Source organism: Lissotriton helveticus, chromosome 6, assembly GCF_964261635.1.
Source record: "Lissotriton helveticus chromosome 6, aLisHel1.1, whole genome shotgun sequence".
NCBI lineage: Eukaryota > Metazoa > Chordata > Amphibia > Caudata > Salamandridae > Lissotriton > Lissotriton helveticus.
Window position 1 is genome coordinate 1635259336 of NC_136067.1, and position 25787 is coordinate 1635285122.

Here is a 25787-nt window from a genome sequence, read left to right on the forward strand (position 1 = left end):
AAAGGAGTTCTCAACTGGAATCCGTGGCAAGCCGCGTTTCACGACCTCCCAGCCTGTATTTGCTTCCCCAGCTCTACAGAATATAGTGCAGTCAGAGGGGGAACGGGTGAGTACTGATTGCTCCTATTCGGACGGCGAAGCCCTGCACTCCTCATCAGCTCCGCACGGGAGCTTGATTGATGCCGGAGCCTGGGCTATGTGCCATACATTGGGGAATGGTTGTGCTCCCGCCTGGGCTCGACTCTACTACTGCTCGACGCGGCTCAAACCAGGCCGCAAAGTGGATGCCTACTGCCTTTTGCTGCTCTCCAGGCTAGATGATGGTCTGATCAGCGCGGGGTGTGTGACGCTGCACCTCAGGACTGCTCGGCCATAAATGGTGGGCCCATGAGGCCGGAGGTATGTGGCAATAGCAGCGCAACTTGGTGCGACTCCCTGACGGCTTCAGTTGCTACACCTGAGTGACCCTGAACAGTGGGGGTGTTGCTGATGTGGCTTGCGCCCCCCAAGGATGAAGCCTGATTGCCTCCAGTAGACACTTCTCGAGTACCAGGCGTTGATCTGGCAACCTGGCCCTTTCATAGACATTTGTAAGGCCTCAAGGACCAGCCGGCCCCCCCTAACACACAATCCCCATTCTCTGCCTGCACGCCTCTCCTGTTGCTTGAACTGCACTACTGGGGGCACTTCAGCTCTAGTTTCTTTGGCCTCCCTGCACATATCTCACCCTGCTGAAGGCTGGCACCTGCCCAATGTTCCTTCAGATGCCTGTGCCTTCACAGGAACGCACCCCAATGGTAACATCAGATCCTCCGAGTTGCTCTATTCCCGCCCATACCCTTCCGTAGATGATGAAACTGTGTGGGCAGTTCTAGACGGGGGAACCTCTGTGTGCCGGAGTGTTCACTGTGGCCCTTTGGCTCAATGCTGGGCCTTGTCATTCGAGATTTTTGCAAGGGACGTGCTTCACTGATGGATTTGACCATCCACTTTGATCTAACTGAGGACCTACGGTATTGCAGCACCCTTTATCTCTGCTACGACCAGAGTTGCCCCATGAAAGTCTTGTCTTCACAGTGCAACTCCAAAAAAGACGCCACTCTTAAAGATATGTTCACCAAAACCCCATCAAAGAGACTAAATCAGGGCAGGGAAGGACTCATATCCATACCCCTTCCCACGGAGGCGACCGCAACAGGCTCTCAAAGTGAAGACGCACCGGTAACAGTGGTGTCCCTGGAGACCCTCTTTGGGACTCTCCGAGACAACATCGGAGAACTCAAGAACGACGCAGCGGCAGATGTAAAGGATACCATATTAGCTGGGCCAGTGTGTCGACTCCTTGAAACAAACAACCGATGGAAGATTTAGATGGCAAACGTCGGGAACTTACTAAACTGTGGGAAAAGAACTCAGAGCTCCTCCATCAACTAGAAGACCTTGAAAACAGATCCAGACGTTCCAACATTCGCATACAAGGATTCCCATTGCAGGTGGAATCTGCAAAGCTGGAGGACTGTGTCATTCGCCTGTTGCATCATGTGATCCCAGAACTTGTAGACCAGACAATTATCATAGACCGTAAACAGAGTGGGGTGGCCGGCCTGCTCCCCAGGACAACCACAAGATCTCTTCAACTGTCTGTACTATTACAGAGAGAAGGAAGTAATTATGTCTGGTGTATGGGACAGATTGCCATCGATTTTGAAGGCACTAAGGTTAGGCTATATCAGGATCTTTCACCAATAACATCCCAGTGACATCGATCTCTTAGACCTCTGACCGATTTACTTTGCGACAAAGGGATCAAGTAGAAGTGTGGGCACCCCTTTCGGCTCCAATTTGTCTAAGACAATGAGACTAAGAGTATCTGGAGCCTGGATGAGGCCAGTTGCCTATTGGATATGACCTCCCTCCTGGGGGAGCCTTCCACTCAATTGTCATTGCAACGACCCGCATCCACTCCCACAGGGATGCGTTGATATTCTCACCCATCGAAAAACCTGGTTTGTAAACCTACGGAGACGGAAAGCCGAAAGGAAAGAGCAGCATTATTACATCAACTACAACACTGAGATAGTCCATCGGATCCCAACAGCGTATTGAATTTCTGGGACGTTCGCAGACGCATATGTGCCGAAACGGAGGCAAGTGGTGATCTTTCGTTATTTCAAAAACCACGACTCCTGCTGTTTGATGCCTGCATCAGCTCGGGGGCCTGCTCGGACTCCTCTGATGTAGCTTTTTGAACATCCAATACCAATACAAGTACACCTTGGGCACTATCACCCAAACGTATTACTGAAGGATACATGTTTGCGACTCGGCACCCACTTGATTTTTGTTTGGTTCCCCAGTACAGGCCTCCTTATAATTAGCTTGAACATGTTGTTTGCCTTATTCAAGAAAACCATCTCCTTAAGGCTGACTGGCGATGTCTTCGTACTAGAGGGTTTGCCCGTCAATACTTTTCTTCGGGGCAGGGGTGGCGATTCTTCTACATACACATTTCCCAGGAAGGGCGACCCAACCACATACAGAACTCCTTGGTAGGCTCCTCTCACTGCAAACTGATCTTAATAGTCACACGTTTACACTAGCTAACCTCTGTGCCCCAAATGATCATCAAGGAGCCTTTATTCAGGACGCCATAGGCCATGTTCTTGCCACCCCAGACACAGATATCATTGTTGGAGGGGACTTTAACATTATACCGGACGCCTAACTGGATAGATCCACTTGGAGGGTGGGACAAACCAGTGCTTTCATCTCAACATACAGTGGTCTGCTGACAGTGGTCAGCAGACGTAGGATTAGTGGACATGTGGAGATACCGCCACCAGCTTACGAAGGACTATACCTTCTTTTCTGCTACCCACCAAACCTATGCCAGAATCAACCTTTTCATAACATCCGCCTGCATCACTACCGTAACTTCAGTGGTGGATATCGGGGTGGCCGCCCTTTCTGATCACTCTGCCATTACCCTCAGGTGTGTCTTTCCTAGCTCCATGCGTTCCCCTTGTTCATGGCACCTGAACTGCAAACTTCCTACTTATGAAAAGACAGTCACTGATATCATGGCCACTGTCAAATTTCTTTGGCTACCAATGACGCACCAAACACCCCCATAGCTTTGCTGGGGACACGCTGAAGGCAATGACACAGGGCCAGGTAATCACACCAGCTGCCCACCTCAATAAAGCTAGACATGATTTCCATGCTCAGTTGGTGGGTAGCAAAAGGGAACTAGAGGAACACACAAACGGTCTGGTTTCTTGGAAGTGCAGCTCCAATTTACGGTGGCCCGCAGACAACTTACGGCTCTAAATATGAATAGGGCGCAATATGCCCTCCTGCGTACGAAACAGAGGTGCTATGCAGGTGAGAATAGGGCAGGGAGATTACTGGCCCAACTTCTTCATTCCCAAGCTGTGCAGCAAAGGGTGGAGCCGCTTATGGGCACCTATGTTAGTGCAATCCATCAAGATGGGCCAATCATCAAGGAGTTTGAACGCTTCTACGCTGCCCTTTATAAAGCGGAGGAGCTGCACTCATGGAATGTGACTTAATACGTGGCACAGGTCATCCTGACCCACATCCCCCAGAGAGATGCATCCAAATTGGATGGAGATATCTCACCCACTGAAGTCTTCATGGCCAAACAGAGCTTACAACCAGGCAAAGCTCCCGGCCATGATGGCTACAATGCAGACTTCTATAAAACCTTTGGGCCATTATTAGCTCTCATATTGGCACGCCTTTATAACTCCTTTAATGCTACAGGAACCCTGACAGATACTATGCTACTAGCAACCATAAAGGTAATTCCCAAGCCCAGCAAGTACCCCGTGCAGCCAACTACTACCACCCAATTTCATTACTCAACATAGACACCAAGATCTTCACCGGGGCTTTAGCACATCATCTAGCCCCCTACATGCAAGGCTTAAAGGACCCTGACCAGTCCGGATTCATACCTGAAAGTAGCTGTAGTGACTGCCCAAAACGTATTTGGCATCTCTTGGATAAGGCGCAGCGCCCTTCTCTAGTGGTGCAGAGAAGGCCTTTGATCAGTGGAACCAATGTAGTTATACATCTCTTAGAGCAATGGTGAGAGTTAATAGGATCCTGTTGAATTTGAATTTAAATTTGAATTTAAAATATTTGTATAGCGCAGCGTACACCAAACGGTTTCTTGGCGCTTTAGGAGGACATAGGAGGCAAAAGAGTAAAGGAAGAGAATTACTGAGGTAAAGCTTGACTGAACAAAAAAGTTTTCAGGCCCTTACTGAAGAGGGAGTAGTGTTTGATCGCTCGTAGATGATCGGGGAGGGAGTTCCAAAAGGTGGGTGCCAAAACTGAGAAATTGGACCCTCCCCACTTTTTCCTCTTATAGCGAGGTACCTGTAGAAGGGATTGGGAAGATGATCGGAGCTGTCTGGTGGGGATATATTCCTTTAACAGGGAGGAGATAAAAACAGGGGCTGTACCCTGGCGTGCCTGGAAAACCATGCAACCGGTTTTAAAGAGTAAACGTTGCCGAACAGGCAACCAGTGTAGCGCCTTCAGTAGTGGTGTAGAATGATGGAAGCGGGGGAGGCCGTACACCAGCCGAGCTGCCTGATTTTGCACAAGCTGAAGTTTACGTAGCCTATAGGCCGGAATGCCATTGTACAGGGCATTGGCATAGTCTAGCCGGGAGATCACAAGGGCAGACATAATCAGCTTAAGTGCCAGAGGGGAAAAAAAACGGGAGACAGTGCGAATAGTACGGAGAATAAGAAAGCAAGAAGAGACAACAGAGCTGATTTGTGAATGAAGGGTAAGGTGATTATTCATTTTAATACCTAGGGTCTTGACTGTAGAAGAGGGAATGGGAGGGGAACCAAAGGAAAAGGGCCAAAAGGAAGAGTTCCAGGGACTGGAAGAGCCACCAGTGAGGACCAGCTCGGTTTTGTCCGGGTTCAACTTCAAATGGTTGTGGCTCATCCAGTCCCTGATGAAAATCATAATAGTTTGAAAATTAGAGATAGCGTGAGAAGAAGAGGAAAGATTGAAAACGAGCTGGAGGTCATCTGCATAGTTGTATACAGTGACCTCCAGCTGCTGAAGTGCAAAGATAAGAGGGTAGATATAGAGGTTGAACAGAAGAGGAGAGAGAGAGGAACCCTGGGGGACACCACAAGTGATCTTAAGTGAAGTTGCCGTGAACTCCCCCAGCCGGACCGCCTGGGTGCGATCCCGCAGGAAGGACGAGAGCCAGACTAGTGCTGAGCCCCCGATTCCCGCCGCTCTGATATGTGAAAGCAAGATGGAATGGTCCACCGTATCAAAAGCGGCGGAAAGATCGAGGAGCACCAGGGCCTGATGTTTATTTTGGTCCAAGCCCTCCCTGAGGTTGTTCAGGACCGACACCACGACGGACTCGGTAGAGTGCTTAGGCCGAAAACCCGCTTGACAGGACGCCAAACCCCCGGTTGCCTCCACATGGGTACTAAGTGCCGAGGCAACATGGCGCTCAAGCACCTTGCCCAGGTAGGGCAACAAGGAGATGGGCCGGTAATTAATTGGGGTGGATGGATCGGCGCCTGGTTTCTTCAAAATAGGCACAATAGTGGCCGATTTGAGAGCTGGGATCACAACCCCTTGTGCAAGGGAACTGTTGAGGAAGGTGATCGGGGGCTGAGTGCAGACGGAATAAATTCGTTGGAGAATGCGGGCCGGACAGATATCGGCTGGGGAACTGGACTTTACTTTAAGGAGTGTTTCCAGAAACACTTCTTCCGTGAAAGGGGGGATTACGAGTAGACAAGGTTGAATGGTGGGAGGAAGGGGGTCAACATAAGTAGCAGAAGGGGGAGGGATATTGGTCTTGATATTGGAGATTTTGTCCAGGAAATAGTGATTCAGAGAGTCACACAGGGATTGAGTAGGAAGAGGTTTAGAAATGATCCTCTCTGAAAAGGCTAAATCATGGACGATGGTAAAAATTTCTCTCGATTGGTTCTCTGCTGCTAGAATTTTGGATGAGAAATGGGCAGTTTTAGCTCCTAAGATAGCTATTTTGTACTCCTGCAATAATGTGAGGTAGCACATTTTCTGCAGGGGACAATATTCCCTTCTCCATAATCTCTCAGCACGCCGGAGGAACAGCTTTTTTTCCTTTAGGTCTTCATTAAACCACCGATTCGCCTCCTTTGGTCTTTTGGTTGATATCCGGCGTAGGGGGGCTATTGAGTTACAGCCTCCCGCAAGCCAGGTATCAATCCCAGTAGCTTGTGATGAGGAGGGTAGGCCCGCCAGGTCAGGTGAGGAAATTAAAAGGGAGGATGATAATGAGGTAAGATCGACACGATTCCAGTTCCGTGCCCAGATGTTTTTTGCCAGCGGAACCTTAGCAGCGGGGTTAAGGTGGAGAGAGAAAAAAATAAAGGCATGGTCAGACCATGGGCATGGGGACACTAATATGGAAGAAATAGAATGGATAAGGGACCAGACTTGGTCTAACACGTGTCCGCGTACATGTGTGGGAACTTGGATGTGGGGGATAAAATTCAATGATTGAAGCAGTTCTGTAAATTGCTTAGAAGCTGGGCATTCAGAGGAATCATTGGGCCAGTAGTTAAAATCACCTAGTACTAGGACAGAAGCATGATTGACCGCCAACGTGGCCAGTAGATCCTGAAAAGCTGATATAAACAGGGGAGTAGGCTGGGGTGGTCGATATGTTAACAAGCAGATAAGCGGGGGAGAGAAAGTGGCAGAGCGAGCCACAAGGTATTCAGTGGAGTCGATAGAGGTGGAGGGGAGGAGTTGGAAGTTGTACTCCGATCTAGCAATGAGCGCCACGCCACCCCCTTTTTTGCCTACCGGGCGGTCGGCACGGAGAGCCGCGTAAGCAGGGGGAAGGGCAGCTAAGAGGGATGGCAAGGAGGACTCACAGAACCAGGTCTCGGTTAGACACAGTATGTCTGGCTTATGGGAGTCAAGCAGGATAAACAGATCTTGGTGATGTTTCATCGCCGACCTGGTGTTAAGTAAGATGATAGACAGGGGAAGAGGGGGAAAAAGAGGGGGAGAACAGGGCAGCAGTGGAGAAGGAGTGAGACCAAGGGCGGAGATGGTACTACTGATAGAAAAAGGAAGCGACCAATTACCTTGCAGATGTTTAAGGCTCTCCGAGGAATAGGAGATGAAAGGGGCATAAGGACGAGCCCCTAGCCCCGGCCGGCCGCGGACGGGCGCAGACGGGCTTAACTCAGGCGCAACTCCGGCGCGCCTAAGATGCGCCCGCTGCGCTCGTCCGCTGCGCTGACACATAGTGGATGTTTAAATAGGATGATGACGAGGGGGGTGTGGCGAAGATCGAACTCGCCGACCAACCCAACCCAAGATGGCGCCCGCGGCCGCTGGGGAGCACCGTTAAGCGGTCAACCCACAGCGGGCGGCTTGGCTTCTAGGAGGGTGACAAGCAAGATGGAAGGTGAGTGTCACTGCTAGTAGTCAGCAGGACAGAGATGAAGGAGTTTTTAAAATTAGCGTCACTGCTCGTAATCAACAGGATAAAAGTTAAGGAAATGGGTTCCTGTTGCTGCCCTTTAACATCTCTATAGACACCCGCCAACTCTGCCCTCTATCCCCATTGCTCTTCGCCCAGTATAAGGAACCCTTTGCTGAAAGATGGAAGACTCTGTGGAAATCGGACATCGCAGGCATAACTTTGGAAAGCAGGGAACATAAGGAAGCGCTTTATGCTGAGGAGATTTTTTTGGTCCTGTCAAACCTGCACATCTCTTTTACCGCTGTAATAACAATAATAATCCACATTTGTAAAGCGCGAACAATCACCTGTAAGGGTCTCTAGACGCTGGGGGCCGTCGGGAAGATTAAGCAAGCTACTGCCCAGAGTCACATGGTGCTGGGCTAACCTGCCGCCGGAGCCGGGGATCGAACCGTGATTCCTCTGGTTGTAAAACAAAAATACAGAAGTCATCAGCACTCAACCTCACCATCCCGAAGGCCGAGCAAGCAATGCTGGAAAGTCGTTTCCCATTTGTCTGGGCCTCGCAAGGGATAGGTTAACTAGACTTACAAGCTTACCCTACCCCTAGGCGTACCACTGAAAAAAGTAAGTGCCTCTATGAATCAACTAATGGCAGTGGCAGCCCCTCCATTAGGGTGGAGGAGCGCCTCCCCCCTGCCACCAGCCGCAAATGAAACAGGTTTCTAACCCGTTTCATTATTGTTTTAGTTTAATCCCCCTAGACCCACCCCCAAGACTCTGACGAGTCATGGGGAAGGGTCCAGGTGGATGACACTGTGGTGGAGGAGGGCTAGCGCACTCCCTTGTCCCTTCACTGTGCATGCATCAGGCCAAACACATCATGCACAATGAAGCTTTCTCCAGCCCCTGCTGCGTTGCTGGGACCGGAGAAAGCAGGCTAACGCTCCCAATCTGCCTGGTAGTGAACAGTTATAACGCTTAGGCCAATCCCGACGCTACTTTCCTGCAGTGTCATGATTGGCTTGTCCCAGAAGCTAGAAGAGCAAGAGGGAGCAGACGGCTGAGGCGGCAGCGACAATCAGGTAAGTTAGAATCGCCCATTCTAATGAAATAGGACGCCGTCGTATGCCACAGGCTTCCTCCTGACAAATAAGATCTTCCTCAGCTGCGGCCCATTTCTTAACCGCCCTCCACCATGCTGCTATTGGGGGACCCTCTGCTGCGCAACAGTGCAGTGCTACACTAAGTTTTGCTAGTAGTACGGCCAGCAGAGTAAATTTGGTCTCTACCTTCTTCCGTTTATTGCGCCTAAAAATGCCTAGGGCGCATGCCTCCCATGTTTGGAAATCCGTTAGACCTGTGACTGTTTGCAGTGTGGTGTGTATCGTCGTCCAGAGGGTTTGTATCACGGGGCATGTCCAAAACATGTGAATGAATGTGGCATCCGGGGTGTGACATCGGGGGCATTCAAAGTGGGATGCCGGGTAAAAGCGTTTAAAGCCGCGCCGGTGTAAGATAAGCGCGGTGTAGTACGTTGAACTGGACATTTCTTAATCTCTGGTTGCGGGACACTTTTTTATGATGTTCTAGGGCAGTCAGCCACTCTCTATCATGGAGGTTGTGGCCAAACTCCTCCTCCCAGCGGATCCGTAATCATGCCAGCGGTACATGTGTGAGTTCCATGATGGATTTATAGTTCCTTGTGACATGGTGTCTGCCAGCCCCCATATGTAGTAGCGTGTGCAGCACCGGGTGAGTCTTGGGTTCCCCGTCCCCAAGGTCCCAGGTCCGTCCACAGTCCACCACCAGCTGCTTGTGCACCAGGAATTGGCCGGCTGGAAGCCCGGTTTCTTCGGCTAGGCCTGCGAACAAGATCAGTTGATCGTCGGAAAAGAGGGCTTCAGTTTTGGCGAACTGGTGTTCGGTCCAAATCCCAAGCTCTCCCTTCTGAGAGACAGTTAAGGGTGTCTAAGGACTGGCAGACGGTCTCTGAGGTGTCAACTTCCAAACAGGATTCTGTCCAGGAAGAGGCACTGAATCTGCTCTAATCGCCATCTGGGATGACATTAGAAACACATTAGACTAGAATGGGGTTGCGGCCCTACTTCTCTTGGACCTTGCAGCTGCCTTCAGTACAGTCAATCATCACATACTAATCCACAGACACGACGAAGCTAGCATAGACTCACAAATGCATCACACCCTACCTATAGAGGAGAACAAATGTCATCTGTATTCCTCGTTTTTCATCCAAACTCTACAGCATAAAAGCAGGAGTCCCTCAAGGCTCATCTCACCTTTACTTTTCAACATCTACATGAAATCATTACGAAAAATTAGCAATGATTTTCAGTTCTCCTGCTATAACTACATAGATTACATACAGATACTTCTTAATTTGGTTTTCCCAAGAACATTGGAAACTCCAAAATCTTCAACTACCTCTGGGCCGTTGACCAGTGGATGATGTGGAGCCACCTCAAATTGAATGCATCCAACACTGAAATACTCACATGTGGCAACTGGCAAACTTATAACCCTTCTGTGCCTGGCCTGATGTTCTGGGACCAACACTGAAAAGATCAGAGGACTTAAGAAACCTTGGTATTGCTATGGAAGCCACGCTTCTAATGAATGCCCAAGTGCATAAATTTGCTAGATCAAGCTTTCTTACAATGAAAACCCTGTGACCTTCTTTCCAGCACCTAAGATTCCCCACAAGGTCCAAGCAACTATCTCTCTTCTCCTACCAAAACTTGATTATGCTAATGGCCTATATCACAGCTCACTTCTAGCAATTATGAGACGATTACAGAGAATTCAGAACTTTGCTGCCAGACTACTCCTACTTTTAAAGCAACAAGTGCATTTCTCCCCTGCCTTAAGGACTCAACATTGGTTTCTACAGACCCATTACAAATGAACCTTTGCTGTGCAAACTGATAGAAAGAGCAGTGTTCGCCCAGATGTCACAATTAATTGAAGACAATGCCATAATTTCAGACTTCCAAACAGAATTCTGTCGGGGAAGAGGCACATAATTGGCCCTCCTTGCTATCTGGGATGACCTGAAGAACACAGTTGACCGCAACGGGGTTGCTGCGCTACTCCTCTTGGACCTCTTGGCTGTCTTTGACACGGTTGACCATGACACTCTGATACAAAGACTCTTCGAAGCCGGCATAGAGGGGACTGCTTTAGACTGTATTGCATCTTACCTTCGGAACAGAACTAATGTCATCCATATCCCCACCTTTCTCGTCCAAACCATACTCCACAAAAGCTGGGGTCCCTCAAGGCTCTATAATCTCGCCCATGCTTTTCAACATCTACATGAAGTAATTACCGGTACTGATCAATCAATTTCACCTCACGTGCTATAACTATGCAGATGACACACAAATACTCCTTCAACTGGAATGCCCCAAAGACATTGGAAACTCACCAATTTTCAGCGGTCTCAGTGCCGTGGATCAATGGATGACTTGGAGCCATCTCAAACTGATTGCTTTCCAAACGGTAATACTCCCGTGCAACTACTGGAAACAGTATGACCCGCTTGCCGCCTGGCCTGATGAACTGGGATCACCACCTAAAGTATCGAATGAAGTAAGAAACCTCGGAATGACCATGGACTCCAAGCTATGGATGAATGCCCAAGTGGACAAACTAGCAAGATCAAGCTTTGTTAATATAAAAACTCTGCGACTAATCTTGCCCCATTTGGGATTTCCACACAAGGTCCAAGCTACCATCTCCCTTGTTCTGTCCAAACTTGATTACGCCAATAGTCTCTACCACGGATCACCTTTAACAACTATGAAACGACTACAACGGATTCAGAGCTCGGCTGACAGACTACTCTTGCATATCAAACCGCTGGACCACATCTCCCCTGCCTTGAAAGCCCTGCATTGGGTACCGGTTGCCAGAAGATCCACGTTTAAGCTGCTTTGTATCACCCACAAAGCTATACATGGAATGGGACCGCTCTTCATCAGGAATAAAATCACCAAACACATTCAACGTAGGAAACTCCGCTCTAGAGTGGCACCTCGCCTCAAAATCCCAAGATTCAAGAAAGAAAAAATGGGTGGCACATCCTTCTCTGTTCAAGCAGCCAAAATATGGAACTTTTTACCCCCAACATAAGATCCATCGACAACCACCTTATCTTCAGTAAACGACTCAAGAATTGGCTCTTCCCCACGTAAGCACCATTCACAAACAGAAATATACAGCATATCCCTCTGTATATAAACATTTTATTTGTACTATAGATATGTACCTATATATGTGTATTGCTTTGTATAAACATGAATAATAGTTATGTTTAAAAAAATATTTTCTAAGTACATCATTTGAAAACCAGAGTTTATTGAATGCATCTTTCATCTACATATAATTACTTCCTTTATGCATTTATATACCTTCCATATACTTAGATCTATTTATTTATTACTTCCCTCCCCCCAAAAAATAGCATATTCAATGCACTACCCTTATCTCACCCTATACCTCTATCAATAGCTTTAATCTACATATACTTACTTCCTTTACACATCTACAAACTTTCCATGTACTTATGGATCTATATATTTTTTACTTTCTTCTAGTTCAGCATATCCAATGCACTACCCTATTTCTCACCCTATACCTCTATCAATATATCCTCTACATCCACTCACTCTCTCATTCATCTCAAACCCCATACCGCTACTATGATCGCCAAAATAGCCCTTTCTAGACTCTCCCCTCTGCTACCCCTCCTTGCATCATCTGACACCTCTTTTTACTATACTTATCCCCCAAAACAAGCCTTTCTAAATTCTTCCCTCTGACTCTTCCACTCCACATCCCTTTTTACTCATCCCAAGCCTCATACTACTGATATGACTGCCCCCCAAAAAAACTAAATCTTTAACTCTTCTATCCCTCCACTTTCCTTTTCAATCAAAATAACAGACTAAAATGTCCACTTCTCAAATTTTATATTTCACTATACTAATTCACCAATTCATCACTAATCCTTTATGGGTTCCAGAGTAGCGTGCTATTCGCCGAAAAAAGCGCTTCAACACCTCATCAGGGTTAGCAAGCACTATATAAATGCAAACCTCTTTTCCCTCTTCTATCCCTCCACTATCCTTCTCAATCCAAATAACTAATATCCACCACTCAAATGACTTTCATATTTCACTTTACTAATTCACCACTAATCCTTTATGGGTTCTGGAGTAGCGTGCTACTTACCAAAAAAAAGCGCTTCAACACCCCATCATGGGTAACAAGCGCTATATATATGCAAACCTTTGTCCCTCTTCTATCCCTCTACTACCCTGCTCAATGCAAATAACTGACTAACATATCCACCACTCATTTTACTTTCATATTTCACTATACTAATTCAACACTAATCCTTTAATGGGTTCAGGAGTAGCATGCTACTCACCAGAAAAACGCTTCAACACCCCATCGGGGGTAACAAGCGCTATATAATATAAATGCAAACCTTTTTCCCTCTTCATCCCTCCGCTATCTTTCTGAATCCAAATAACTTACTAACCTATCTACTCAAATTACTTTAATATTTTACTATACAAATTCAACACTAATCCTTTATAGGTTCCGGAGTAGCGTGTTATTCGCTGAAAAAGCGCTTCAAAGCCTCATCAGGGGTAGTAAGCGCTATATAAATGCAATTACAATACAATACAATACCGGATGACTGAAGATCTACCTCAAGCTGATTGTTTCACTCACAAAGCTATACATGGTAAAGGACCACTTTTCATCTGGGAGAAAATCACTAAATAGATACAATAAACAAACCTCTGCTCTGGACTGGCACATCGCCTAAAACTCCAAACACAGACGGAAAAAAACATGGATGGAACCTCTTTCTCTGTCCAAGCAGCCACACTGTTGAATTTGTTACACCCACATATAAGCTCAAATGACAACCTCCTCAGCTTTAGAGGATTAGTCAAGAGTTGGCTCTTCCCTACATGTCCACAATGCTTTAAATACAAAAATGTACAGAAATCATGAAAAAGTACAATACAACCAGATTATCCATTTAAAACACTATTTTGAAAATATTTAAAACATACATATATATATATTCACTGAAAAAAACATAGGTTTCACACACGTTCTAGTTAGGAATTAGATTTTAAAAACCTTTGAAATTCACTGAAAAAACCATAGGTTTCACACCAGTTACAGTTAGCTGCTCATTTTACTCATACTAAACCTTTGAAATTCCCCCGTTATAGTTAGTTCAGCTAACTATAACTCGCGTGCCCGCAATGCACTGCTGATGACGTCACATATTACATCACTCATGAAATGGTCAGTGACGTCACTCATGACATCACTGATGACATCTCAAATGACATCACTGATGACATCATCCAGTGGATGTGTGTCTTTCTGAAAAATAAATATTTTTTATGTATGTATATCTAAAAGTCGATGGAAGAATAAATGGGCAAGTAAGTGTCTAAATGGATGACTTTTTAAAAAAAAATTGATTGTATAACTGACTGATTAATTGTATCTTAGTGAATACATGGGTTAATGAGTAATGTTTAAATATGTAAATATCTGTATCAGTCACACATTTTTTTAATAAGTGGCTGCATGGGTTGGTGAGTAGCTACATGAGTGTCTATATAGGTTATTAGTTGTTTTTTTGGGTATCATTATGAGTGTCTGAGTGTTTATATGGTTTGGTGGGGGATATTACTTAACACATAGATGCATTAATGAGTGACTCACTGTTTATATGTGTTTTCAAGACAGCATGTGTGCAGTACTGTATGGGTGGATGAGTGTGTGTTTAGGTGTGTTAGTGAGTGAATGACTGTCTCAATACTGTCTTTATGACTAAGTACATATGTGTTAAACTACTATATGTGAGTATTGGTGTATATAAGTGAGTATATATGTGAGTTAGAGATTTGAAGAGTTACAGAAAGTAGGTAATATGGACCTTCTATCCGTACCACTATGTGAAAAAATGACCTTCCTTCTCCTCCAATATCCTCAGAGATCTCTTGTACTTGAACTCCATTGCGCCGCCGTACCCCCGGGTTGACGGCATGAGGCTGTGTCATCAGACTGTTATACTGTAATGTTTAATTGGAAGCCGGCCCGCTAGGTTGTAGGCGAGGAATGTGATAAGTGATCTATGCAATCAAGGTCTATATAAAAATAAATATAAAATTTTTTTTTTAAAAAAGAGATTTGAAGAGTTCCTGTATAACTAAGTATGAGTTTCTATAAGTGATCGTTTAAGAGAGTCAGTATGTGTATGTTTGTGTGTACAGCTGTATATGCAAGTAAATGGATGTTTGATAGTTTATTTGCATGTGTGAGTATATGTGTAAGTAACTCTATGGATGAGTATCGGTGTGTAACAGGATGTATAGGTGTATGAGTACATATGATGATTGAGTACATGTATGAGTGACTATATAGAACTGTTGGTGAATGAGTGGATGTGGAAGAAGATGTTGGAATAGTTTGTCGTAACTAGTATTGGTATCTCCATTTTCTTGAAAATTTTTGTTTCTATTTTTGAATGTGTATATCAAAGGTTATATTAGAGTGAGAGGAGGTCTGCCACTCTTTCACAAGGATGATGTAATCAGTGATGTCATTTGAGATGTCATCAGTGATGTCATGAGTGATGTCACTGACCATGTCATGAGTGATGTAATATGTGACGTCATCAGCAGTGCATTGCGGGCGCGCAAGTTATTGTTAGCTGAACTAACTATAACAGGGGAATTTCAAAGGTTTTGTATGAGTAAAATGACCAGCTCACTATAACTGGTGTGAAACCTATGTTTTTTTCAGTGAATTTCAAAGGTTTTTAAAATGCTAATTCCTAACTATAACGTGTGTGAAACCTATGGTTTTTTTCAGTGAATTTGCAAGGTTTTTTAAATGCTAATTCCTAACTATAACGTGGCTGAAACCTATGGTTTTTTCAGTGAATTTCAAAGGTTTTTTAAATGGTAATTCCTAACTATAACGTGGCTGAAACCTATGGTTTTTTCAGTGAATTTCAATGGTTTTGTAAATGATAATTTTTAAATGTAATAATTGTTATATTTTTTATACTGATTAACGACATTATAAATTATTTATTTATATATATTAATTGTTAAATTACATTACATATTTTTAATATAAATTGAAAAGAAAAATGTTTTTACACCTCTCTGCAACGCAGCCCCCTGGCGTGTTTGCAGAGGGGGAACTAATTCCCCTTGCATACTAGGGGTCCCTGGGGCCCAACTAGCCTACCTGGAACCTCCAGTATGCGCCAGGGGGCTGCATTGCAGAGAGGTGTAATGAGGCCACACCCCTTTTTACACCTCTCTGCAACGCAGCCCCCGGGCGCGTTTGCAGAGGGGGAACTAATTCCCCTTGCATACTGGGGTCTCTGGGGGCCAACTAGCCCACCTGGAACCTCTAGTATGCGCCAAGGGGCTGCATTGCAGAGAGGTGTAATGAGGCTATGCCCTTTTTTACACCTCTCTGCAACGTAGCCCCCGAGCGTGTTTGCAGAGGGGGAACTAATTCCCCTTGCATACTGGGGGTCCCTGGGGGCCAACTAGCCCACCTGGAACCTCCAGTATGCGCCAGGGGGCTGCATTGCAGAGAGGTGTAATGAGGCTATGCCCCTTTTTACACCTCTCTGCAACGCAGCCCCCTGGCGCGTTTGCAGAGCGGGAACTAATTCCCCTTGCATACTGGTAGTCCCTGGGGGCCAACTAGACCACCAGGAGCCTCCAGTATGCGCCTGGGGGCTGCGTTGCTTTGCCCCAGTGGGCGGCGGTCCCCGGGGCAGTGTTGGGGGGATTGGGTACCCCCACACTTCTTTATCACTATGCCTCCACGATTTGGTCCCCCAGGGGGTAATGTAAAAAAAAACATACCGGGTTTATAAAAAAAATTGGGGCCTTGGGGGTCCTTGTGGGAGTGTTTCTACCCTGCCCCCTTTTTGTGTTCTACACGTTTGTTTTTCTGCTTTCTTGTGCCTCGGTCTACTGTGCACAAGATGGCTGCCAAGTGGAGTGTTGACAGCCAATGAGCATGCAGCTTTTTCGGAAAGGTAAGCGCACCGTACGCATACCGTACGCGGACCCGTGCGTGCACGGTACGCGCACCCCGCGATTTTTCACAAAAAAAAAAAAGATTATTTTTGCCTTGGGGTCCTTGTGGGACCCCCTGAGCAGGCCTAGGGGGTCAGGGTGCTTCTACCCTGCCCCCTTTTTGAGTCATTTCATTGTACAGGAATATTACTAGGTGCAATGCATATAGGTGTCAATGCTTGGATATGTGTATACACATTACAATATGAATATATTTAGATATGGAGGTCTGACTGTATAAATGTATATCTTTTTTGAGGGGGTTTCAAAAAATAAATATATATAAAAATATTAAAAAGAAATACAATAATGATATGATTATGCTTAGCATGTATGTATGTCATTATATAGACAACACATAAGTAGATGACTGTGAGCTTATGGGTTTGTGTTTTTTCTAAAAATATATATATATTTGTGTGTGTATATAAATATATATATATATTATGTATAAAACACAGTAAGTAAATATATATATATATTATAGGGAAGGAACGTGTAAGTGTTTAAAAATGTAATCAGATATTAAAAAAGATTCCCCATATATGTTTACTTAAGTGCAGCATACATGTGAATGTCAGAGTATGTACATATGGGTGTTTGTACTGTGGGGTTTGTGCTTTTTAAATAAAATTGCATACGAATAGTGTGTGTGTGTGTGTGTGTGTGTGTGTGTATGTATGTATGTGTATATATTCTTATTTATTTAGATTTGTGGGTATGGCTATATACATTTATATTTGAATTTTTACTTACTGGGTGGAAGTGAGCGATTACCTTTAGACTCTGCCAGTAACCCCAATTTCAGACTCATCCTAAACCTCTCAAAGTACTAAGTACTCCCAAACACTCTTCCCAAATGTTTGCACTTCTTTACTCAATTCATTCAATTAACAGACACACATAGCTACCACTCACAATAACAGCTCACATCTTCCAATAACTAATTAATTTCAATTAATCTATCCCTTTGAAAACAATACAATAAATGCATGAGAATTCAATGAGCACTACCTAAACATACTTGCCACAACTAATCTACAACCAAATAAAAAACTTTTGTCTACTGTTCTAGCTTCTTACTTCTAAACTTGGGTTTTGTGAAAGTGTACTACTTGCTGAGAACTGCTTCAATGCCTTGTCAGGGATAGTAAGAGCTATATAAATGCAATTTACAATTGCTTGAGGGACTGTGAGGGCTAGCTGAAGTAATGTAAGGGTTATCTAAAGTTCCCCTGGGAGCTGACAACCCCAGGGCCAACTTAACAACTACCTGAATGTGATTGAGAATAGGCTGTAGGACTCCCAGTAGGCAGCTACAGCTGACAGTTCTGAAGGATGACAGGGGCCCTAGCAGCTGCCCAATCTACAAAACTTTGAGCAGCCCCAATCCTCCCTTCTCCACATACTGCTGAGGTCAGGATGCCCTCACCTCAGACCCATGCCACCAGGGCTGGCTTTGTGCTGCCTGTGTAATGTCTGTTGTTTTGCACTGCAAATGAGGTATGCCTGTACTGCTGGCAGCCTACTGACATTGGCCGCATTCCCTGCCATGACACCACCGTAGAGCTCCGGTCTTTCCTCGCTTGGGTCCTTGGCCCTCCAGCCGTAATTCTAGCAGTGCCACACTCTTCTAACCACACGGAATGCATATGGGATACCGCTTCAATTCCAGCTTCCCTTCGGTTAATTTCCCTAAGGAACCATATCATCGCCATTGGCGCGTTACCCGCACCGCGCAATTGAATTCACTGTGACCCGCATTATACCGACCCTTCTTGGTACACCCCCCATCTGACGGACGCAGTTTTCATCTAATTCACCTTCGCTGATTCCATGTCTTTTACAGGACCAACACTCTTCCATGGTTGCCTTCTTCCAAGCCTCTTTGGACCTTGTATTCGTTCATATTAGGCATCCTTCTCAGGTTATAATTGCTTAGTTCTGATGATGATCCCATTATTCCTACAGGGATCGAAACGCCGTTGACTGTAGCTCCTTGAAACTGTCTTGTCTAAATACCTAATGTATGTTGTGCAATGGTGCTCTCCATATGCTTTTGGCCTTAATGTTGATTGTTTTAGGATCACACGTAAATATGCCTGAGTTTTTTAAATTTCTCGTTTTGATCACTCTCCCACTTTCCTTGTTTCTTTTTATTTTTGGATGTAAAATAAATATAATTATTTTCCCTTTCTGTGATTTGACAACACCGTCCTTATTATATCATTGTGTTCACTATATTATTCATATATGTAAGGGACCATTGTTGCTGTATAATTAACTGTGCCGCATGTCCCTCTCAGATTACTTGGGTTCCCTTGTTCCTTACACGATATATAAATATAGACATTTTCCTGGTGGCAAAAGAAGTTACGCCTACTGCATATGTTCTGGACCTGAAAGGCACTGTCTAAATACTGGAAAACTCTGAAACACTTAGTAAGAGAGATCATGAATAAACCTAACCGCTGGAACCTGGAACTCTGCCTACAGGGTTAATGACAATTAAAAAAGTAAATAGAAAACAGATCTTTTGACCTGGCAGTGATCCTTGCAAAGAGAGAGATGGCAATCTCTTGGAAGACCACGAAGGTTCCACAGACCGCAAGATGGAAAAAAGTAAGCCTGGGCGGTGAACTCCTCTCAGTTTGTGGAATTTTTCGCACTCGGTAAGTTGGCAAGCGACAGCGAGCAAAATCCTATGAGCAAAATCCAATGCTAGACCACTTTCACAATGCGGGCGGTCATGGACGGTCGCTACTGCTCGCGTTGAGAAACCTTCAGTTCGCGTTGAGGAAGCTGTCGTTCGAGTACAACTTCTACTCGAGCGCCAGAAAGAAGCATCACCCACTTGCACTGTGCAAGATGCCGTTCGTGCTGATTTTACACCACAGGACACACACCTGGCACTGACACACCTGGCACTGAAAATCAGTGTGAACGGCATGTTGTAACTCACTCTGCAGCTTACGGAACTCCACGTAGCTTAGTGGACTTTTTTTTGTTATTTCGTGGAGTTCCACGAAAGCACTGTTAAAATGGGCTGAGAAGGAGAATGCGGCTATAACTGTGCAACACAGAGGGATAGCAAAACACGTGAGAATAACTGAATGGGATGTGTTACTGCTCACACTAGCTTGCACAAGCAATGTCAGACACCGCCCCCCTCCCACCGCCCGACCCCCCGAACATATTAAACTGCACCACAATCCTCTACATCACCCTCCCCCTTGGAGTCTTGACAATACCTAGACTACTTCACCTCACATGCACACATGTCTCAGGCACAAGCGTCCTGATTTGATTTGAATGCCCAAAAACATACGCGCCATACCGTCACATTTACTCAGTCTGATAATGGGCATGACTCTGAATTTGGTTGGGGTTTATCGTAAACATGAAGGTCCCTCACTCCCTGGGACTGTTCAGATGGAAATACTGTAACAATCAATAGCTTCTGCAGGATATATTTTTATGTTTTCTCTTTGTTGTGCAAAAGGACTCCATAAAAACTTAACTACTACTGTGTGTATTGACTTTTTGCTTCTGTTTGTTTAAATGCCATTAAAGACATTAAGAAAAGCTTTTATTGTTGCTGCCAGTACTGTACCTGTTTTCGGAAAGAGTGAGTTTTCATTACTGCATCATGACAAAAGAAATAAGGCTCTAATAGAGACGATTCTAATTTAATAAAAAGTGCCCCTAATGTTATGAACATTTTTGCATTGAAACAATAAGCACTCCACTTTGTAAAACAGTATTTTCCTGTACTATGCCCCCAGCACTGGAGAAGGACACAAAGGGAAAATATTTCCTTGAAAAGATCAGAGAGATGGGAATTTTCTATTACAATACATTCTTGATCATCTACACAACCTCTATCAGTGAGGCTTATATCTAACCAAAATGTATAAATCTCTGTGAACATCAGGAACCTTTCTGGCTCATTTGCATTTCTGACAATGACAAGACTAACCTCACTCTAGAAATATATCAGTAGTGAGTGAGACTTGATGTAAGTGAAACTTGTGTTTCAGAACAACAAGCTAGGGCTGTTAGTTTCATGAGGCATAAGACTCAAGTATGACACGTACACACTCTGCTAAGTCAATAGGCAATGTCAGCAAAGTTACAAACGGACTAGCCTTAAACAAATTGCAGTCAAATGAAGGACAATTCATTCTTTTGTTTACTTTAATGCAAACTTTAAGTAAGCTATTGTGATACTGTCACCTTGAGGGAAATAAATCTTAATAAAAAATGTGAAACTACAAAATAAATGGGACAGTTAACATTCCACTACAGCAAAAGCTAGCGTGAAGGTCTTCTACCGATGCACTGTCAATAGGCCCTGGGGCGAAACTGGGCTACTTCCATAAGTGGTGTAGGACTTGGCCCTTTTTGGCTAAAGTCCCTAAATATTTTTCTTTCCCCCTCGACCTTTTTTTCTGACATGGTGTTGCCAACTCAGATGCTTTGGAGACTTTGCCACTGCTAAACAGTGTCAACGTGTAAGTGTTCCCTGTATAAAGTGTAATGGTAATTGGTTTCCATGATTGGTATGTTTGCCTTACTGAGTAAAGTCCCTAGTAAAGTGCACTATGTGTGCCAGGGCTAGTAATGTAACTGCTACTAGTGGGCCTGCAGCACTATTTGTGCCACCCACACAAGTAGCCTTAAAAAGGGAACTCAGGTCTGCATTGCAGGGCCTGCGCGCAGGTTATTAAACTGCCATGTTGTTCTGTCAAGTTTATTCACTTGCCAGACCATACCCTTTCCTTTCTATGTACATCAGACACCCCTATGGTAGGTCCAGGGTACCCCCCTGGGCAGGATGTAGTGCATGTGAAAGGTGGGACATGCACTAAGGTATGTGTCATGTCCTGACAGTGAAATAATGTCCATTTAGTTTTTCACTGTCGAAAGGCCATCTTGCCCATAGGATAGAATGGGAAGGCTGTGTAATATGTTTTCCAGTCTATCTTCCCAAAGGCTTAAGATGGAAAGGTGAAGTTTAGTATGCTGAACTCACAATGTAGGTGGTTTTTGCATTGTGTGTTCAGAAGCCACTTTTTTAGAAGTGGCTGAGTTTTTGTGCTCTAACATTTCTGTGTGTCTCGGCCTGGCTGTGGATTGACTGTCTGGATTTGAAAGCGATAGGATCTGGGGAATGTCTTGACCCAGGGAAGGAGGTGAGACAGCAACAGGCTGACCTGCATCTGGAGTGTAGGGGGAGGAGGAGCCCCTAGAGGTGAAGAGGCCTGGGTTGCTGCTATAAAACAATTGGCTCATCTCCTGCTGAGTGATTAAGAATCCAGACCCTTTCTAATCAAAGGAAGAAAGGTGTCATTGGCAGGGAGGCACCCGGAACTGGTTTGAACAGGGGTCAGTGCCCCCTGAAACATAAAAACTTCAAAGCCATTGAGGGGTATAACTATGCAAGCTTCATCAAGTGAGAACAAGACTGGAGCTACTTCGTGGTCAAGAGGACCTTTGCCAAGCAAGAAACAACTGAGTACACTGAAGGATAGGACTGACCCTTGCTGTGTGTTCTGGGACTGGCCTGCAGTTTGCTGTTTTAGCCTCTTCGATGCTCATGACGAGCTCAGCTCGTCATGAGGTGTACCTCTAAGGTGCTCATGACGAGCTCAGCTCGTCATGACCACACCCATTTACACTATGGCCCAGCACAGCAGAGGAATATCTTCAGCAACCAAGGTGTTAACCAAGGAAAGGCTAAAGGGACTTTGCTGTGTGCTGTGTCTCCCTGCTTGAAGGATTTTGCTCTGTGCTGTGTCCTGAAGTAACTTATCCCCAAGGGCCGGAGGAGCTGGCTCCCTGTTCGGAAACACAGGAACACAAAAGTTTCCAGGAGAGTCTCAGCAGCGCTGTGTGAGCGTGCCTGTTGTGGTCTGAGATCCTCGTAAGAACTGCCCTGTGATCGTGGGTGCCTAGAGTCCAAGTGAGTCTCATCGACACTGTGAGTGTGTGCATTGTGCACTGTGAGACCTTCAGGAGGATCGGCCTGTGATCGGGGGCACCTGGAATCCAAGCAAGGATCAGCGACGCTGTGTGTGTGTGCTTTGTGCAGCCTGAACTCTGTTGTGAGGATTGTCCAGTGATCGTGTGCACCGGAATCCAAGTGAGTCTCCTCGCCGCTGTGTGCGGGTGCGTTGCGCACCGTGATAACTTCGTGAGGATTTGCCTTGTTATTGTGTGCACCGGATTCCAAGTGATTCTCGTTGACGCTGTGTGCGGGTGTGTTGTGCACCGGGAGACTTTCATGAGGATTTGCCTTGTTATCGTGTGCACCAGAATCCAAGTGAGTCTCGTCGCCGCTGTGTGCGGGTGCGTTGTGCACCAGGAGACTTTCGTAAGGATTTGCCGTGTTATTGTGTGCACCGGAGTAAAGTGAGTCTCAGCGACGCTGTGTGCATTACATTCGTGTAGCCTGAGACCTGTGTGTTGGACTGCCCAGTGATCGTGCACCCGGATTGAAGGAAGACTCAGCGGCGCTGTGTGCGCGTGCTTTGGGGCAGCCTGAGATCTTCGTAAGTAAAGCGGCCCGGACCGGCAGTCCCAGAGGAGCTGAGTTGACGGCCGAGCCGCCGTTGTCATTTCACAAAGCTGAATTGGAGGCCCAGCCGCTGGACGAGGAGAGAAGAGTGGGTTTGCGCCCCCCCGGTAACGTGTGTCGACTACTGGGGCGCGGCCTTGGAGGGAGGCGCTCTTGGCCTCTCTCTCATGTTGGCAGCGCGAGCCTCTGCTTTGGCTCGTGTTACAGCCCGTATTGCTAAGGGAGTGGCGGTATAGGGACCCGAGTGCTAAGCTGCACTTTATGATTAAATCGTAGTGTGATTGGGGGCAACTGTGAGAGGCTGACTGCCGGTCAGAGGAGAGGCGGAGACACGGTCTGAGGCCCGGTGATCGCGGCCTGAGTGTACTACGTAGTATTCCATTTCTGTAGAATGGAGTACCTGACAGATGTATTACACATTGCATCATTTCTGTATAACGAACTACCTGATTATCGTATGAAACATTGCCTTGTTTCTGTATAACGAACTACCTTATTAGCGTACTGCGCATTGCATTATTCCTGCATAACAAATTACCTGATTAGTGTATACGCATTGCCTTATTTATGCAGAACGGCATATCTGGTGGTTGTATCGCGCATTGCATTATTTCGCCTTACAAAGTGTCTGATTGTTGCGTTGCGCATTGCATTCTTTTCATTGCAGAGTGTCTGATTGCTACGTTACGCATATTTTTACATTGCAAAGTGCCTGATTCTAGCATTACGAATTGTATAACATGATATTAGGAGTATAGGAGAATGTTTAGAAGTGCTCATTGATATCGCCAGAACTTACAAGGGCTGGCTGGCCTAACAACCGGCCAGGAGACATATTACACAACCTCATATGTTGGTTTTATATTGTGTGGTCTTATCGTGTATCTTTTTACATAAAGTTTATACTCGTTTTATAAAACGTGTGTGGAGTCTACTTGTGGTGTCATCATTGGATTATTGTGAGCGTGGTTGCGAATACTTTACACATTTGCCTTGAAGATAAGCCTGGCTGCTTGTGCCAAGCTACCGAGAGGGTGACCTTCCTTTCCCTGACTTTGGAACGCGGGTCCCTACTTGGCCTAAGGTACCTACCTCAGCCAACCAGGGATCCCGAGTCTAACAAGTGGCTTGTTGACAGTGAATGTGTATACAAGAACAAATCTATTTCAGGTTTTAGAGTTTAGATTTATCAATCACGTTCTGGGCTCATGACGCTGTATTGAGAATTTACATGGTTGACAACGTTAGGGTTAAATAAAATAATTTTACCTACTCAAAGATCTTAAAATTTTAATGATACATTTAACAAAATGCTTGATGTGGTAGTAGCTAAACCACATTCACCTGGAACTAATCACTATGCCCAAACAATGAAGTAACAGAGCTGTAGTGGAATGGTGGGTGGTAAAATGCATCTGTCTGGTAATGTATTTTTTGTAAGTACAGTAAAACTATAAAAGAATGTACTTACCTGTCCCAAAAGAATAGGTGCTTTGCTGAGAGACCTGGTGAGAAATGACCAGCATTTCTGTATTTGGTGGAACAGCATATGTATTTGAAGGAAGACTGGTGCAAAGGGTTGCTTTTGCCAGGTCCTGCTCAAAAGTGTGTATTCTGTCTAGAAGCAAATTGTTCTCTTCTCTCATCTGCAAAGACAAATCCATAATAAACATGAGAGAAGGCATGCTTAATGCATTTGTTATTAAAATAAGTATCAGACAAAAGCTTGCACTAGTTTTATTTACACAATACAGATAGTGTGCAATATTGCTTTAAATGTAGATGCAGGTTTGTATTTGAGTTATTATCTATTTAATTATATGACAAAGAGATATGACTTGGGATATCACAGAGGTTTTCTGACTGAGTGGGATGGGTCCTTTGGCATGAAATATCTATTTGGTCAGAGCTGCACATGATTGGTCACAATATTGAGGGGACTTAGCAGCCATTTTGTGAGTTATTAAATGGTTTCTCAGACAGGAAGAGAGGAGAAGGGAGGCTTTGGGGAGTTTAAGAGAGAAGATTGGACTAGAGTCCCTTCCTGGAGGAGTTCTAGTCCAGGCCAGTCTCACCATTCTGGAAGGAAGACAGGCAGCAAACTCACACCAGAAATGGTCCCCTTTATGTACAAAGCATCTAAAAGAAGCTTTGCGTTTAGGTGCTTAAAATATAAGGTTGGTAGGGTTGAGCTCCTGGCAGAATTTAAAGTTTCAGTGGTCATCCCAAAATCACATCTGATTGACAGAGCTGACTGCAGCAAGACATTAATGAGGTATGCATGAGTATCTTTAAGGCGCAAAAAAGAACATGCTATGCTTTAAAATACGTAAGATAATAATAATAACATGCTTTCAAAACCAGTCGAGATAGTTTCCCCAGTGTGGTAAGTGTTTTCTGGGGTGAATATGGTTTGAATCAGACTGAATTGAAAGAAGGGTTGGCAGAAAATATACCCAGCTTTCTCAAGGCAGTCACCTGCTAATTATATTTACACTGACTGCTTATTCAGAAAGTATTATGGATTTTT

General features: G+C 45.1%; 1 protein-coding gene across 2 annotated transcripts in view; it reads right to left on the minus strand.

Annotated features, from left to right (window-relative positions):
* The window catches only part of LOC144761845 (uncharacterized), a 330433-nt gene that overhangs the window by 10895 nt on the left and 293751 nt on the right, over positions 1-25787 (minus strand). For both annotated transcript variants that reach the window (XM_078647073.1, XM_078647074.1), the window contains one exon: positions 24729-24903. In XM_078647073.1, coding sequence (XP_078503199.1) covers positions 24729-24903 — 175 coding nt within the window. The remainder of the gene's footprint in view (positions 1-24728; positions 24904-25787) is intronic.